The sequence below is a fragment of the Apteryx mantelli genome, chromosome 1, assembly GCF_036417845.1.
Source record: "Apteryx mantelli isolate bAptMan1 chromosome 1, bAptMan1.hap1, whole genome shotgun sequence".
NCBI classification, from domain to species: Eukaryota; Metazoa; Chordata; class Aves; order Apterygiformes; family Apterygidae; genus Apteryx; species Apteryx mantelli.
This window is the reverse complement of record NC_089978.1, coordinates 195,360,274-195,376,608: the sequence shown is the minus strand read 5'-3', so window position 1 is coordinate 195,376,608 and position 16,335 is coordinate 195,360,274. Positions and strand designations below refer to the sequence as shown.

Genomic DNA, 16,335 nt, shown 5'->3' with positions numbered 1-16,335 from the left:
CTTTCTAGCACACATGTACTCCAAACAGCCACCCTCGCCTATGATTAGTTTGACATATTTTTCAACCTGGAAGGAACCATCTGCCTTGAACAGAGGCTGACAGACCAGGCTTTTGGTTAACTTCCTCTTGCTTTGAATCTCTAGCCCTACGTTATCCTCTAGTCCCAATTTCTTCTGAGCCTTTCAAATATGTCCTTTTTCTTAGTACAGCGAGTTAAGAGAAGACCACGAAAATCATCATTACCATAGATCTCTTTTAAAGGACAGTCAGAAGCAGGCCAGCAGAAAATGCAGGTGCTGGGAGGTATCACTACAACAGGACAAACCACTGGTCCCTGCAGCCACCTTTAATCTGTCAGTCATACAACTGTGCACATATTTCAATGTCACAATCCCTCACATTGTAAACACAAAAATCTAAATTTTCTTATTCTTCCCACTTGCCTCTCTTCTAATGGCTGTAGAATTGAAAGGTATAGATTCTATACCCCTTAATCTTTAATTTAGAAAAGACTCCTAGGAGAAGGGATTGACAGTCCTGCAAACTAGTAAGACTCAACTAGCCAGGCTCAACAGGAGGTGAAGATTGGGGGTCATCATTGCTCTGGACACCTCTGTGTGCTGAGAAAGTAGTATTAACAGTAGGATAGTCTGGCAATTCCCTTTCACCCAAGGGTGATTCTGCAAGTGTCTGCTAGGAAGTCATATTCTGGCTGCTCTTTGCTGTTGATACTCAGAAAAAAACAAACAGAAGTAAACCCCAAACTACTGACATATGTGATGTGGTTATATAGCAACATACCTGTCTTTCTTACCCACTCATAAAATGGTGCCCCCTCCAAATTGATGCCTGTCTTTCCTACTGCTTTCTGCACTGGCTGGACTGCTGAAAAGTGGTGGAATGAGAAGTTAGAACATAAAAGTCATAAGGACAGGACCAATGTTATAAACTATGCAAGATGCTAAATTAGAACCTACCCCCCCCAAATAACAATCACTTAAATTATAATAATAGCTAACTATATGAAATATTTTAATTGTTCTGTTTCTTCTCAGAGACTGTTTCCACTCTGATCCTGAAAATTTTAATTGAATGTGAGCTGTGAACTGTACTGTGAAACAGTCTTGAAAATCAAGAGCGCAATTTCAGAGTGCAATCTTATCCCATTATAATTACACAAAAGAATCTTAAGTCTGCCTTTTCAGAGGCCTTGATCATTTGCACTTCCTCAGTTTTAGCTGCAATTATGCCTGATGCTTGTATCCAGGATGAGTTTAAGACATGCAGTATAAGAAACACGGCAGAAAGTGAGATGGCTGTTTCCATTCACTTAATGAAGTGAACACTTTCTCATATTTTGCACTTGTAGTTTAATCATTGAAATCATTGCGTGCTTTTACTGCTAATGATCTGATTGTTAGGAGAAAGGTGGGCCCCAATCCTATTGACATCTTAATGTCCTCTGCTTTTGAAATCCAGTTCCAAACTAGCTGAAGTCCTATTGTGCAGTTTCCACTGCAGCACCGCATGTTTTCAATCAACATCAGCTCCTTAGCCATAATTGCTTCCTGCCTTTGCTTCTGCTCAGCACTGCAATTCACTGCAAACTGAAGTCCTGTAGATGAAACGCTACATAGGTGGTAAGAACTATTTTTTTATTTATTGGAAATGCTATAAATTGTAAATACCTAGGGTTTTTATAGCTGCATGATTTTTGTTGATCCTTGTTAATAGGAATACAATTTTGAACAAGTTAGTTAGCAGAGCGACTGACTTGAGGATCTCTTCTCTGTAGCTGAAGACACTATCTCATCTGCACGTTCCATCAGTGCAATATACTGCAGATGCTTACCAGACAACATCAGCAGCTTGCAGGAGCAGCATCACAGCATTCATCTGCATACAGATTGCCATCTGCATCATGAGCAGAGCTAAAGCTGGAAATCATACACGTGAGAATTCCTAACCATCTGAGCACAAAAATCCAAAATAATAACTGTAATTAATAAGTATTTTGGGGGGCATAGGAACCTTCTATGTGACATTCACGTGCCTTAAAACATTTTGAGTAGAGAATGTTTTTCATAATTTCTCAGTATACCTGATATGACATGCACAGTAACTGCATCTATGTTAAATAGAACTTAACCTATGATCAGCACTCCTGTAAAACCCAGCTTTGCCAATATTTAACAGGTTTCCATCCTGATTCCTTCTATTTTTTGATGGATTTCACTACTTTAAATCCTGGTTCTTAACTTTCTCCACCTGTATAATTTCCACGCCCATTTCCATGCAGTGCACTATCAGTCATCACTGCTGTTGATGTGGAAAAATATTCACCAAATTCAAGATAAGAAAAATCTGAAGTATAAAACAAAAGATGACTACAGGGGAAAAAAACCCAAACCAAACCCATTATCATGAATGGCATTTTGGTGGACAAAACCACTGGTGCCTGCCCTGGGCCTCTATACACAGTTGTGTCCCCTCAAGAAATGAAAAACATTTGGTCCATTGCTTCTGCCATCCAAGAATACAACCCACAGGCAAGATCGGAGTGGAGTGAAACTTCCTGCCATTAGGTGGCAGTTACTGATGTAAGGCTGCATGGTCTCAACCCATTTACTCAATGCGAGTTCCTGGAACATGCTGTAAGGCTTGAGGAAGGAAGACATTACTGGCAATAAGGTCAGGCTTTCAGTGCTAGGAAGAAATTTTCTTGGCAAAAATCTGCATACTACTTTGTTTCCAGCTTTGATTTCTACCTTCATCGTTGGAGCTTTTATTTTCTTCAGGGAAGATGCAGCTACTGGAAGACACATCCACATTTCTATAGTTACTGTAAAAAGTCCTCTGAAAAGGAACATAGCATGCTGGAAGAGGGTGGAGGTGTGTGTGTGAGGGGGAGCATTTTGCTTCATTTGCCCTATATTGATACAATTCACTTTCTGTATTTTCTTTTCTTTTGTGCTGATATTGTTTCAGTAGCAAAAGCATATTTTGTTGACCATCAGTTTCATTAATCTGATCAATTATTTTGATATAAGGAATTATACAATCATTAGACTTTAATGATTTTCAGTAATTACAGATGAATCCTCATTTGTCTTATCTGATGTCTGTTCAGCCATTCCCTGGAGAAACGGGGGTAGAAAACTACAAGACATTCCTTTACTAGGTCACAAGACCAACAAAAAAAGGTTTTGCTTGGCCTCACATACACACCAACAATCTCTGAAAACAAGCTGGAAGTTAAAAGAACTTGAGAGCGCCAGATTTCTGGAGAACAAACATCTTCAGCTCAATGTATTTGGATTCCAGCCAGTGAATTTGCAAGGAAAAGCTCTGAAACCTATTTAATATTAAAATCAATTAAAAAACCCATAAACAGGCATTTTAAACTATCTTATCTTTTGGAAAGCATATTTATATATGAAGAGAAAAGATAAAACCTGCTGCCACATGAAAGGGCATGAAAAACAATTTTGTACAATAGGATCAACTTCCTCTCACTGCCAGATCAGTATTTCTGGTGGACAGTGAATACGATGTAGTCTAAAATGTAATATGCTGTGCAGAGTTTGTTCCACTTAACTTGACTGTTGCCTATGTATAGAGAAGGTCTGTTACAGTTATGTGTAATCCTTATTTTCAATACTAAGGCAAATTTCATTCAAAAGAAATATTTTATCTATTTAAAATACTTCTGCGTCTTCTAAACTACACTCTAGCAAGAAAAGGGTTACACGTTAGCAGATAAGCAATTTGTTCACTTTCTACATATCTTGCCCAAATTTTGAGCAATACCACAATTGCTGAGGGGAGAAGATATAGAATGAGTTACTCTAGACTTTAACGGGCTTCGATTTAACACATATATTTGGTTTATGATCTGTTTCCTGCTCAAAAGACTTTTTCTGCAGACATCAAGAAACTATGAATTTCTGCAACTCTGATACAGTTTGTGAGACTAAAGAATAGTGTTTCATAAACAACAAAAACAACCAATTACATGAGGATGTCATTAATTTGACTGTGAAAGCTTGCAACATTCTTACTTTCTGCATTACCTAGAAATCACAAAAATCAAATTTCTACTTACAGTCAGAACTATGTTTGTTCAATAGCTCTACTACTAGTAATACCCTACATAAAAAAAAAGTGTTAGTGATTGTTAAATTGACTGTTATTCAATCTGCCCCAAAATAACTGGTGTTAATACAAAACATTGGTTTACCTTTAGGAATGAGATTTCTACTTTAAGAATGAAGTATATATACACAATATCAGGACTATCACTGAAATTGCCTGCATTTCCCAATACATATTTTAATTTTACAGTGAAATTATATAGCATGAAACCCCAAAGTAAATCCAATGAAAAAAGTCTTTGTAAAACGTAGAAATTTTAATTTACATGTCAAATTATAATATATTCATAATAAAAAACTGGTGACTAAACAAGTTACACACAATTTGTAAAAACTGTCCGCGCTGTTTAAATAGGTCTGTACAACCAAAGATTTACAGAGTCCTTGTGCATTTTTGCTTTAATGCACAACTGAGTTCAAAGGTTCTGCGCGAATATTCCCCAAGTCAAGAGCTGAATCTGTCTCTTCATCAATTTCACCAATGACAGCACTGTAATAAATAAATAAATAAATAATAATAATAATAAAAAAAAAGAACAGATTACCAATTGTTGAAATCCCCTGGTACAAATCTGGGAAGCCAAAATTAACTTGCTAGTTGAGACTTTTTTTAAAAAACAAAATTTTATTTTAAACCTCTGTCATTTGAACTTCAGATTCTGATGGTTATAAGTACAGTCTAATGGTTGTAATAGTGTTTTCTTTGATATAGGTTATAAGAATCAAATACTACTAAACTGTTTTAGGCTAGTCTTTGAAACAAAAGCTGGAAATCTTTTAGCAAGAGCATAGTTTTTCAAGAGTAATGTGTAACTGTAGCAATTTGTAACTGCCTATGAAATAAGAGAGGCAAGACAAAATTAATTTCCTTCAGCACAGCCTAGTAAAATTTTATTAATTTATCCTTCAAGGGAGAACACATAGTATTTCACCTATGCTATGCTAAGACTATCTGGAATAAAACAGTAGTGGACTTGAGCTGCCTTAGAGAAAAAAAGACAATTAAGGTAATAGAAGTCGTGCTAGTTCAGGATGTTAGGAACTAGCTCAGAGGGAACACAAGTAGAAAGACCAACCTTTCTTCTACCATACCCTTCTATTCTGTAGTTTTCTGCTAACAGTCTTGACACTTGCCACATTTGAATTTTTTGATTGATGATATTTCACTACAAGCTTTTAGTATGTGTCTTTGACACACAATGGAATCCCTGAAAACATTTTACTCCTTAAACTGTTCCTTTTAATTTATTTTTCAATAGCTTCTTTATTTTCTCAGTCCCCTTTTTTGAAGTTACTGTTTCCTCCAGAAAAGCGCTCCAATCTACCCCTTTTCTCAAACACATTAGATAAACATATTTTGATAAAAATGGAAGTCTTGACATATCTTTGTTGAGAAATATCCATCAGAATTAGAAGACCAAAATTCTTATCCAGGCTCACATGTTGATTGCTCCAACATCCTTTTTTTCTGGTTTTGATAAAAAATAATCTTACTTTGTTGCCATCCGTTTCAGAATGCTGCTGCAAAAATCATCTTCCTAGCAGGCCATTTCAGCAGGCCCTCCTTCCACTTCTCCTGTAATCCTCCCATCTCTGTTTGACACATCAGCTACTCTTCTCTCTGCTTTCAATGAACATTTACCCTCATTCTGTAATGGCATTTGATATCAAGTATCAACTCCCACCCTTGATCAGCCACTACATCAGCTTCCACTGTCCAGTTGCTACACTGTCAAGCCAGCACCTTCAAGCATTCTCCAGATTACCAAGTAATCTCCACAAATATCTTAACTCTCCCTTATTATGCCTAAAAAACCCCCCAAACATTAGAAGTTAACCTGGTATACCCAGATTGCTGACTTGTTGCATGTAAATACTATCTCATCATTTCTTCATTCTTCCATCTTCTGTTCCATCTGTACATTCCCCTATTCACAGATTGGGATAAAAAACATCTGTACAATGACTGAAGCAAGGAAAATGCTCTGAGCTTTATACTGACCCTTCCTAGATTGCTATCAGTATATGAGTTTGTTAATTTACAGCTCAGTTAATCCAGATCAACAATATCTTAACATTACAATGCTATCACTTCTGTAACAGCAACACAGATTCATCCATTTGCTTGAGCTTTGATAGCTTTATCTGTGCTACCTGCAGGTACAAAGAAGTAGGATGTCTTGGGTTATCAAGATGCATACAGATACATGATTGTATATATAAACTGTACTCCTAATTAAATTGGTTTAAATATGAATATACTATACTTACACGTTATCACCTCTTACAATGTATAATCCCAGTACAACCTGTTCAACTCCTTGTGAAGAACTGAACACTCGTTCATGGCTTTCATCCAAAATCAAATTAATGGTCTGATCAAAACCTTTGAGAGTTCCCTGAAAAAGCACACAAAAATTAAGTGCTTCAATTACCTTTTAAATTTATCATCTTTGCTCCCAAGGATATCTTAAAAAGTAAAGTGGCACTACTAAGGTACTACAGAACAGATGCTTTATTTCAGTTTTGTTTTTAGGCTTAAATATGTACAGCTGGAGAACAAAACTTTAAAAGTAGTAATCAATTTAAGAAGACTGTCTAATATTTACTACTGAGTGTTCATACTAACAGCTACTGTAATCTTTAGTATTAGAAGAAAAACAGTTTCCTCTGTGCCCATGATGGCTCTCCAGAGAGTTAATTTTATTATTTCTACGGTATTTTAGCCTTTCTTGTATGGAAATTTCAGGAAAGCAAATGAAAAAAAAAAAATCAAAGAACAAAAAAATTAGATTTTTATATTCAGCAGTACTGAAATAATTTTTAAGGAACAATTTTAATTGGTGATTCTGTAAAGGAATTAGCTTTTTTCCACAGAAAAGCTCAAAAGAAAGAATTTCTGTGCCACTTCAATGTGAGTTTAGAAAAAATGATAACATCATCATTTGCTAATGGTAAATTCCACAAAGATTAAGAAATTTAGATTTGCACAAGATACTATCACTTAAACAGTAATAATAACCATTTATACCATCTTACTGTGTAACAACAATTCATATATACCAATTCAATTAAATCTTTTTGGTAGAAAGGCATCCTGCATCACAACCGAAGTTTCCCAGACTGGCTCCAACCAGACAGAGAATTGTCCAAAGCTAACATATTTCTGCTAAAAATACAAATATCCTAGCTTTACTTCTTACTGTTTTCTCCTTTCAGAAGCCACACTAAACTGTGTACAGATGAACAGAAATATATAATCCTCATGCAATGATCATATCATTAAGTTAAATTCAAAACACAAAAGGTATCAGAGAGAGAGAGGGGGGAAAAAAGAGTATGTAAAAATAAAGAACAGAGAAGCAATAAAAATAAAATATTACACAGTCTAATACACAGTTTTTCAGTCCTCAGCTTTTCAGATTTAAACAGAATTCCACAAGTCCTCAGTTATCAACTTATGTTTTTTCTGTAAGCATATAGAAGAAATGTTTTTAACATGAAAGTTAAGGTAGAGAGCTTACTGAATAAAGACAGTTCTTTAGATGGAAACCAAAATGCTGAAGTGAACAAGAAATGCATTCGCTTACGCATTCCTATAAAAGAGGCCGTTTACACAAAGAGTCAAAAGAAAGCGTTTGCATGGATGAGTTTATCAAAGGGCACAGCTCACAGGCAACAACCAGTACCTGTTTAAATCATGTTACACAAAATAAAGCTTAAAAAAGAAAGTCTGTAAGGGTGTGAACATTTAAGTGTTTATGCCCTAGCATTTCTTTATTCCCACGGAAGAGTCTTTATGGGGGCAAAACAAGATGTGAAAAAGTACAAGTCTCACCACAATCATTCTTCCATCGGAAGTAATTACTGCAACAGTACCTGACAGTTCATTAAGGAAATGTTCTGAGACATCTGAAACAGAACCACTACAACTTTCTGAAACAGCCATAATGTAAGCTTTATTAGGAACTAGAAGAGCCTATAAGAACAAAAGATAGGCATCACTGTTGATAGCAACATTTGACAACAGACAAGCTCTCTTTATTACACCATTAGCATCAAAGTTTCACTTTAGCCTGAACATGGAGTCATAAGCAAACATGATCATCATTAAAAGCACACTACAGATCAGAATTCCACCTGTCTTCCTGTTACTCAGTGTACTGCCCCGAAGCAGAGCAGCAAACTATCAGATGTTGAGTGTATAACAAACTGTTTTATAAACAAGATGGACTGCCACTTCAAGCCGTGTCCTTAAAAACAGCTTAGCAGTGGGGACCTCGAGTCGGGCCTTCTACCCCCCCTTACTCTGAAGCTCCGACTACCCCAATTTAATGATTACATCTTCATCGAACTGAGCGATTACAAGTTAGTACCTCTGTATCTGCAAATTAACTGAAAACAACAACAGGTTGCTACGAGTACCGAAACCGAGCAAGAAAAGGGTTCCAAGACCACCAGCTCACAGCTTTTGAGTGAATGGTGTAAAGCTGACGGCTAAATAGATGTTAAGAGCCCAGGTCCGTTGCGTCCGTCTGCCTCATCACGGCAGTATGGGCAAGGTGCGAGCGCGCAGCGTTGCGGTGACCCTGCCCGCAGCACCAGAGGCAGCGCTGTTCTCTCGGTCCCTGCCAACCTCCGAGCCGGCCCCACGGAAAGAGAAACCGAGCCGGCGGGGAAGGCCCGAAGCAACGCAGCCGCCCAGGGAGCGGCCCCCCGGAGGCCAGGGGCCGCGGCCTTTCCCCAGGTGCCTGCCCAGGGCCGGGCAACGCCGCGCAGGTCGCACCCTGCCGCGCCGCAGGCGCCCGCCGCCCGCAGCGCCTCCAGCACCCAGCCCCGCGCCGGCGGCAAGGCGAGGGAGGGCCCGTCCTCCCGCCCGGCCGCCCCGCGACGTTTCCGCGCGGCACAAGGATACGGTTGATGTAATTCTCCAACGCCGAGGTCATGGCGGCGGCTCCCGCGCTTCCCCTCGCGCCGGCCCCCGCAGCCACCTCCCGCGAGACAGCGCCGGCGAGATTGGCGGCGCCCACCTCCGGCGCGCGCCGCTGACGCGCGGCCCCGCGCGCAGGCGCGCAACGCCCGCAGAGGAACAGGAGGAGGTGCCGAGGGGCCGCCAGAGTCGCTGCGCATGCGCGGCGCGGCGGCGGGCCACATTTCAAACGGCGCAACTGCTTCCCGCGCTCGCTCCGCTTCGGCGCGCGGAGCCCCTGTAGCTGCGCATGTGCCGAGAGGCGGGGAGGGGGCGGGTGAGCTGTACCAAGTATCGGCGACGGGGGGCCGTGGGGGGTTACGTCGCCCCCTTCACGGCACATGGCACCATCCGTAGGGGCGCCTGCGGGGGGGCAGGGGAGTAGGAGGTGCAGTGGCTCCTTTCCCTGCCTCTTCCCGCCTTGTCACTCGCCGCCATGGCTGTGGAGGGGCTTGGGCTGGGGGAGGCGTTTCCGTGCCCGGCTCGAGGGCTGACTGCCCGGGAGCAGCATTTCTCTTGCTAACGCGGGAGCCAGATTTCCCTCCCGAAACGGAGGGGGGTGACGGAGCGTCGCCCCCCCGTGCTCCCTGAGGCTGCCGCTGTGGCGTGGGCGGGAAGGCGGCCTGTTCCCCTCGGCGCTGGCTGCCTGCCGCGGGGGGCTCGCAGCGCGGCGGGGGGTGGGTGTCCGGGGCTACCGTGGCAGGGCTCTCTGCGAAGCCCTCTCCAGAGGTGCTTTCAGAGGAACTGGTGGATCCCTGGGTGCGGCGGAGGTGGGAGACTTGGCGGAGGGGGGGGTTGCTGTACCCAGATGCCATGGTGGAATGGGCATGGCACCAAGCTGTCTGTACGAGCCCAGACCTGTTCGGCCACCTCTCTCCTAAGTGGAGATTGTGCTACTTCTTTGAAGAGATGCAGTAGTTCAGATTTCTCAATCCAAGCAAAATTTTACATGTTTTAAAAAAGGTGTGCAAAGATCAAGTAAACTGTGATTTTTATGCAGGGTTTTGGATTTTATAGTTTTAGTAATCTCTTTTCACCTTAATCTGTAAGCGAGTATATTCAGGGACTCATACCATTTGACTCTTGTGTAGCTTTATCTTTCACTAGCATTCCTCCCTTTCTCTTCTGCTGGCACATTATTTTTTCTGATTTCCCCCTGATTATAACTGCCTTCCATGCTTCCTCGTCAGTCGTAGTAATTGTACGCTGTTTCCTCAGCCTATTCAAAAGTCCTGTGAAGTAGAGGAGTATATGAAGTCTGCTGGACTTGATGACACTGGAAGAAAATTTGCAAGAATGTTGGGAGCCTGCCTAGAGGAAATATCTCAGCAAAATTAAGTTAAGACGTTCAGTAACAGAACTAATTTAAGCTGTAAAACTGATTCCCTGTCATTTGCTTTAGCCATTCTTCCCTGTGGTAGATAATACAATCATTGTTAGCGTGTAACAGACTTTCAGAAATATTTTGCGGTATGTTGTACATACAGGCATCCTCTTCATTTTCATGTATTAAAAGTTGTCATGAATGAATCCCTCTAATGCTATTTAATAATACAGCAGTCTGTTGGTGGGTTTTGGTATCCAAAATGTTACACAGGTATAACCTCTTACAGTTCCCAGAGTATAAATAGTATACTTAGCAAACTTTTTGAAATACAAGGTAAATGCCCCTGTTTCAGCACCATCTCCCAAGTAGTCTTCATTATATCACTTTAAAATGTATTTTCTTCGGCCTGCTTTTGACTGTAGACAGTATTCACTGGCTATTTATTGTACTGACTGCCTAGCTTTTCAGGTGTAATGCTGTATGAGAAAAGTTATTTCAAAGCAGAAAAAACAATAGTGGACTATTTTCAGTCTAGCATATTGTGAAATGAAGTTGCATAAATTCTGGACTAGAAAAATATTAGTTGTAAATTCATGACATTCAGTAGACAGAATAGTAACTTGGGACTCAGAATATGGAATTCCTTTCCCTCTTCTGTCAATGAGTTTTTGGATGACACTGAGAAAGTAATTTCATCTCTGTCACTATTTTCCAGTCTACCAGTAAGAATAGTGATTGTGATGGCCTTCATAAAGTTATTTAAAGTAACATTAGAACTGCATATCATCAGGAGATTAGACTCCCTGGAAGCACTGCATTGACATTGGTAGGAGAAAACTCTCCCAAATAATATTTTGAAAAAACATGAGGAAATTAACTTTCTGAAGAAAGTGGTTATCTTGATGTCCAGGGGTTTCACATGTAAATTTCATAAGTCTTCATATATTAAAAGACTGTATCTTTTGATACCTAGAAAAAATGATCAGGTGTTTAAAACACAAACTGAAATTCAAAATTATCCATTTCATTCCCAATTCTGCAAAAGAAACACTGAATAACTAGACACAGATCAGGTTTCATCCTTTGTTCTTATTGACTGATTGAGTCCTCTAAAGAAAAAGTCTCAGATAATGTAGCAAAAGATGCAGATACAAACTAGGCCATATTAAGGCTGCCTAAAACATCTCAGTTCTGCATTCCATAATTTCTGTGTATTTGCCTTTCAACTGTAAAAGTACGCTGTGATTCTGTTTTTCAACTTACTACAACAAATGCTACCTAGAGTTCAGATCTTCCCAGCCAGTACTGGTCCTACTCCCTTTTGTTTCAATGAAGACTCTACTGACAGATTGGCAAGAGATGCAGATTTTAACTCTGTGTCTAACTCCTGTTTAAATTAGCCTAGGGTATATCATTTTCAGACAATATTTAAAAATGCTGATTGTTTCATTTATTAGCCTTCACAGCTACTTCAAAGGAAGCAAAATGAAGGTTTTTAAGGCAAATTGGCCAGAGAAAAATGATGGACACCTCCTGGAACCTCTGAAGGTAACTGCACCAAGCCAGTTTTTCAGGAATTTGTCTGGTGTCTCAGGCCTTATCAAAAACATGACAAGAGATATTAGAGAACATGAAATACTTTTGCAGCTGAGCATTACATAATCCCATCCTCTTAAGCTCTTATTATAAAAAACTTAACTGCCACTGAACCTTATACCAGGATTGGAAGTAATTATTATGTATTACATTTAAGAGGCTGAAGATAATTTTTGTGGCGTTACATTTTGTTTCTCCTTTTCATACTTTTCTTTCTTCCCTATGAAAATTTTCAAAGACCAAAAATGTGAGATCATTAGGATACAAGGATGTAGGATAAAATCTTAAATACTTTCACGGCCACATTACCTCAATATCTGATCCCCTACGAATCTAATTTATCTTTTTATTTTAGCAGTGTCCCTGAAAAACAAAGAAGGCCTGTTTTTCTTATTTTATAAAAGAAGGACTAAGACTTGAAAAATAAGACTTAGAAGAAGGGCATAGCTGCCTGCCTTCAGGGCAAGGTGGAGAGATCCTGAGCAGAGGAAGTGGGAATTATGCTCTCAGCAGTTCCTTTATGTTGAGCGTGCTAGCTGTTGTGAAGCACCTAACGTGGCCAAGCCTGGGTACCTAACTTCAGGAACCAAAATATAAGCCACATGCAGAGAAAGCATCAACTATCTATTAGGCTGTTTATTACACCACCAAGAAAGAATCTGAAACTGTGGTTAAACTACTTGTCCAGCAGAGGGAAATCTTAGCTTCTTGTTGCTATTACAAGATTTCTTTCAGCAGAGAAATCCAGTGACATTTAAGGTGAAGTGAATAAGCAGGCTTGAACATCATTTCTCTCTAGCTGGTCAATATCCCTTGAGTCTAACTTTAGAAATAAAGTATCTAAGTCTGAGCATGTTGCTCTAGTCCTCTTTACAGAGAAAAATAGTTTTCTACCATAGGATGAGATGCATTTTCCACTGAAGATGTCTGTGTCTCTCCACTGACTATAAAGTGAGCCTAGGGTGACTAGCTCAGACACAGACATTTCACTGTTTAACACTTATCTTAGGCCAGATAAATTATATTCCTGGTGACCATAATTGCCAATGTAACATTGGGTTTAGAATCAGAAACCTGCAGCTAGGTACCCTTTTGCTCATTTCTGCCCTTCAGTTGCTGCAGCACTGCCCATCAGTAACTGAATATGAGTATAATGGCCAAAGAGCTCTCAAATAACTGGAGAAACAAAGCAGCTTTGTAAAGAGCCTTTCCTTATCTCTTACATTTTCTAGCATACAGCCTATTTGATAATTACACTTACTCCCATAATTAAAATCAGTTTTTTATTTCTGTAATTGATTCTCCATACATTAAAATTGTGGTGGGTGGTTGCTCTATGTTATGCTTTCTGCAGGCTACATAACCATCTAATCATGCCCTCGAGTGTCTCTGCACACTTTTCTGCTTCTTTATGGTCTGCCAGGGCAGGAAGGAAAACTGCAAGGGTAGCTGTAGAGTGTATTTGTAAGCAGTTCCTGTGTGTAAACTTGTTATCTGGCCTAAAGCTGCTGGGATGAATGAGTGAGTGATCTGTTGCTGCTGTCATGGTGTATTGTTTATCCCCAAACCTGCTGGCCTCTGGTGACTTTGCTTTTCTTAGCTATTAAGAAGTAGACAGGTTTTATAGAACCAGCCATGCTAAAGGGTGAAACAGCTTTGCAGAGTTCTTGCAAGAGGAAAGGTCTGTCCACTACCCAGTGCCATGCTATGTCAAGCTTTAATAGTTTCCCTGTCAAATCTGATGGAGAGAGGTTCAAAACCTACTGCTCTTCAGGCTTCCTTGAAAGCCGAAGCTCTAGTATAATCACCTGACTGCGGGAACAGGAGCTTTAAGAAATTTCTTTAAAAAAAATTCACAAAATTGGGCAACATCTATTTCAATCTGTTCCAGAAGAATTGCATCGCCCAGTTGCTGCTCAAGAAAAAAATAGCACCTAAGGTCAGGAATAATGAAGTGGTAGATCTTGAAGAAGAGAAATCAGACAATAAATACTCCAGAAAAGAACTAAACACCCCCAGATCCCTTAAATCTCATTTCCTTGATCCTTCTGACAGCATTTCTTATACTTTCTAGGACTCAAAGTTTTAAATCTCTCTGATTTTTTATGTACATTCCCAAATTGTCACTCCATAAAAACAGCCTAGCCCTGTAGCTCTTCTTTAGTTTATACATACCCAGGCTGGCTAAATGTCATTGATTCCTGCTTATATCTGCAGAAAAAACAGAGATATCAGTTTACCTCTGATTTGTTCCTGTGTGTCTGTAGAAACTTCTAGGCATACGATATCAGCAGTGCAAGGACACAGATTTTGTCTGATAACTGGAGGAAAGTAGAAAGATCTTGTTTATCTGATGCATGACTAGCCACAATCTAGCCTGAGATGTATTTCAGGTAGTATATTATTATACCAAATGACAGGCTGTTGCGATGAAACAACTAGAAAATTTTATAGAAGGTTAACAATCTGAAAATTCCAAGTAGACACTGAATATAAGTTACAATACATTGGGAACAAACCTATCTCATGAGTAGTCCCAAAGTGCTTTTTATCTTTAGAAACTCAGTTAGCAAACACCTGATCTAGATTTTGTTTGTTATGATAACAAATGGTGCTTTCATGGGAAACATTGCAAAAAATAATTTTACTCAGAGCTCCCTTATATGAGCAAGTGTACATTTTTCCCAACAATTTTTGCTAACATATGCACAATACAGTAGCAGTCTTAATGATTTTGCATGCCTACCTAATGTGTTAGCATAAAAAATAATATTGCATGTTTCTGTTTTCAGGAAAACAAAGTTTTCTGTTTTCCTCTTTTTTAATGGAAGAAGCTGGAAACAGCTGCAGAAGTTCAGTACCATTATTGTTTTAGATAACAATGTTGGGGGATGTTATGAAATATTTGAGGGAAAAATGCCAATCCTAATGGTCATGTACCTATAGATACAGAATTACAGACCAAATAGGTTTTCGTTTTCATCTGCTGTAAGCAGAGTAGTAAGACAACAGTATTTTGCCTAAAATGAATAATAAACTTCAAGTAACTGACATTTACTAGCTTGTCAAGTTCATCATTTTTTACAGTCATAGTTGAAATTGCATTTGCTAAATTGCTCACATGAAACAGGCTTTTTGTTCTGGTAGAGTCCCTACTTTTCAAAGTATAATTCATCTTGTAAAAGCACTGATCCTAATCGTTAGCCTCTGTTAAGATGACTAGATCTTCCAGTTTTCAATTTAAGGTTCTTTATCTTAATACTCTCTGTAGTGATGCCCATTTGACCCCTTTCCATTTCTTGTCTCATTTGCTCTGTGCCACATGATCACTATGTAAAAGGAATAGTGCATGGTCAAAGGGCTGTGTTCAGAGGTGACTTACATGCTGCCTACTGCCAGATTTAATGTAGATTGCACTAAAAAATCAATGTGAATCTGCTTTGTAACTCACATGGCACCATTATTCTGTGAACTAGGTTATTCATTGTACCACAGGGGAGTCTTTTGGCACCAGGAGCATTAAAGTAATTTTTGAAGCGGAGAAGGAATATACTGCAGCTTTGATTCTGCACAGAACAGGTGCTGAAATCCTTGTTTCTGTTACGGGAAATCCTACGTGTAAATGAAAAATGATCAACAGAAGAGGAAGAAAAGGAGAACCTGCCTTTCTATTAACAGGCACTGAACTATGTTTTATCATAGGCATAAAACCAAAGGGCAGGGGGGATGGCCATTAGTTTGTCAGTGGGCTATGCTGTGAGAGGCAAACCTTGAAGCCCAAGCAAAGAAAGTGCCAAGCTCCACAAAGGAGCGCCCACACTCAGGATAAAGCTTCCTGGGAGTTGCACCAACAGCAGTGGAGAGATGCGGCACTCAAGGAAGGCAGGGGCTCTACTTTCTTCACAGTCTTGAAGAGTGCTGCCTGTTTTGTCATTATGTCTAGCCTAGGCTTTTGCAAGCTACTGCTCCAGCTGAATATTTTCCCTTTCAAACCCCAGAATCTCCTTGGTAATTGCGATTGGCTTCTTCATTCACCACCAGGGTATGTGCCAGCTCTTCCCTTGGTCCTTTCAGGTACCATCTTCACATCCTCTGGTTAGTGTTCTGCTGGCACTTGAGATTCCTTACAGTGATGAGTCTTTTTAGCTGTTAGTTTTGGTCAGTCAGCTTAACGGGAGAAGAAATGACTTCAGTGAACTTGCATGTCCCAGTTGCAGTAACCTATGATTCAAACAGGCAGACATGTGGCATCAGTCCTGGGCTCAGTGCTTCCGAGCTGGCAACTTTG

At 39.9% G+C, this 16,335-nt stretch overlaps 1 protein-coding gene across 2 annotated transcripts; it reads right to left on the bottom strand.

Annotated features, from left to right (window-relative positions):
* Positions 1–4,391: 4,391 nt before the first annotated feature.
* LSM8 (LSM8 homolog, U6 small nuclear RNA associated) lies at positions 4,392–9,206 on the bottom strand. 2 transcript variants are annotated; one of them, XM_067315179.1, is made up of 5 exons: positions 9,071–9,206; positions 7,994–8,034; positions 6,427–6,554; positions 6,003–6,083; positions 4,480–4,645 (listed from the first exon to the last, which is right to left on the bottom strand). In XM_067315179.1, exons 1-4 carry the CDS (start codon positions 9,099–9,101, stop codon positions 6,032–6,034), a joined length of 252 nt encoding a protein of 83 aa, XP_067171280.1. In that variant the 5' UTR covers positions 9,102–9,206; the 3' UTR covers positions 4,480–4,645; positions 6,003–6,031. The 2 variants fall into 2 exon arrangements, with proteins under 2 accessions (XP_067171271.1, XP_067171280.1); XM_067315170.1 differs by lacking the exon at positions 6,003–6,083 and having other exon boundaries at positions 4,392–4,645; positions 9,071–9,190.
* Between the last annotated feature and the right edge of the window lie 7,129 nt (positions 9,207–16,335).

Excerpts from the sequence above, each read along its gene's own strand:
- LSM8 (XM_067315170.1), bottom strand. The coding sequence starts at position 9,101 with ATGACCTCGGCGTTGGAGAATTACATCAACC. Across the intron at positions 8,035-9,070 it reads GTTGGAGAATTACATCAACC|GTACTGTTGCAGTAATTACT; the intron begins GTATCCTTGTGC and ends ATGAACTGTCAG. Across the intron at positions 6,555-7,993 it reads CCGATGGAAGAATGATTGTG|GGAACTCTCAAAGGTTTTGA; the intron begins GTGAGACTTGTA and ends GTGCTTTTTCAG.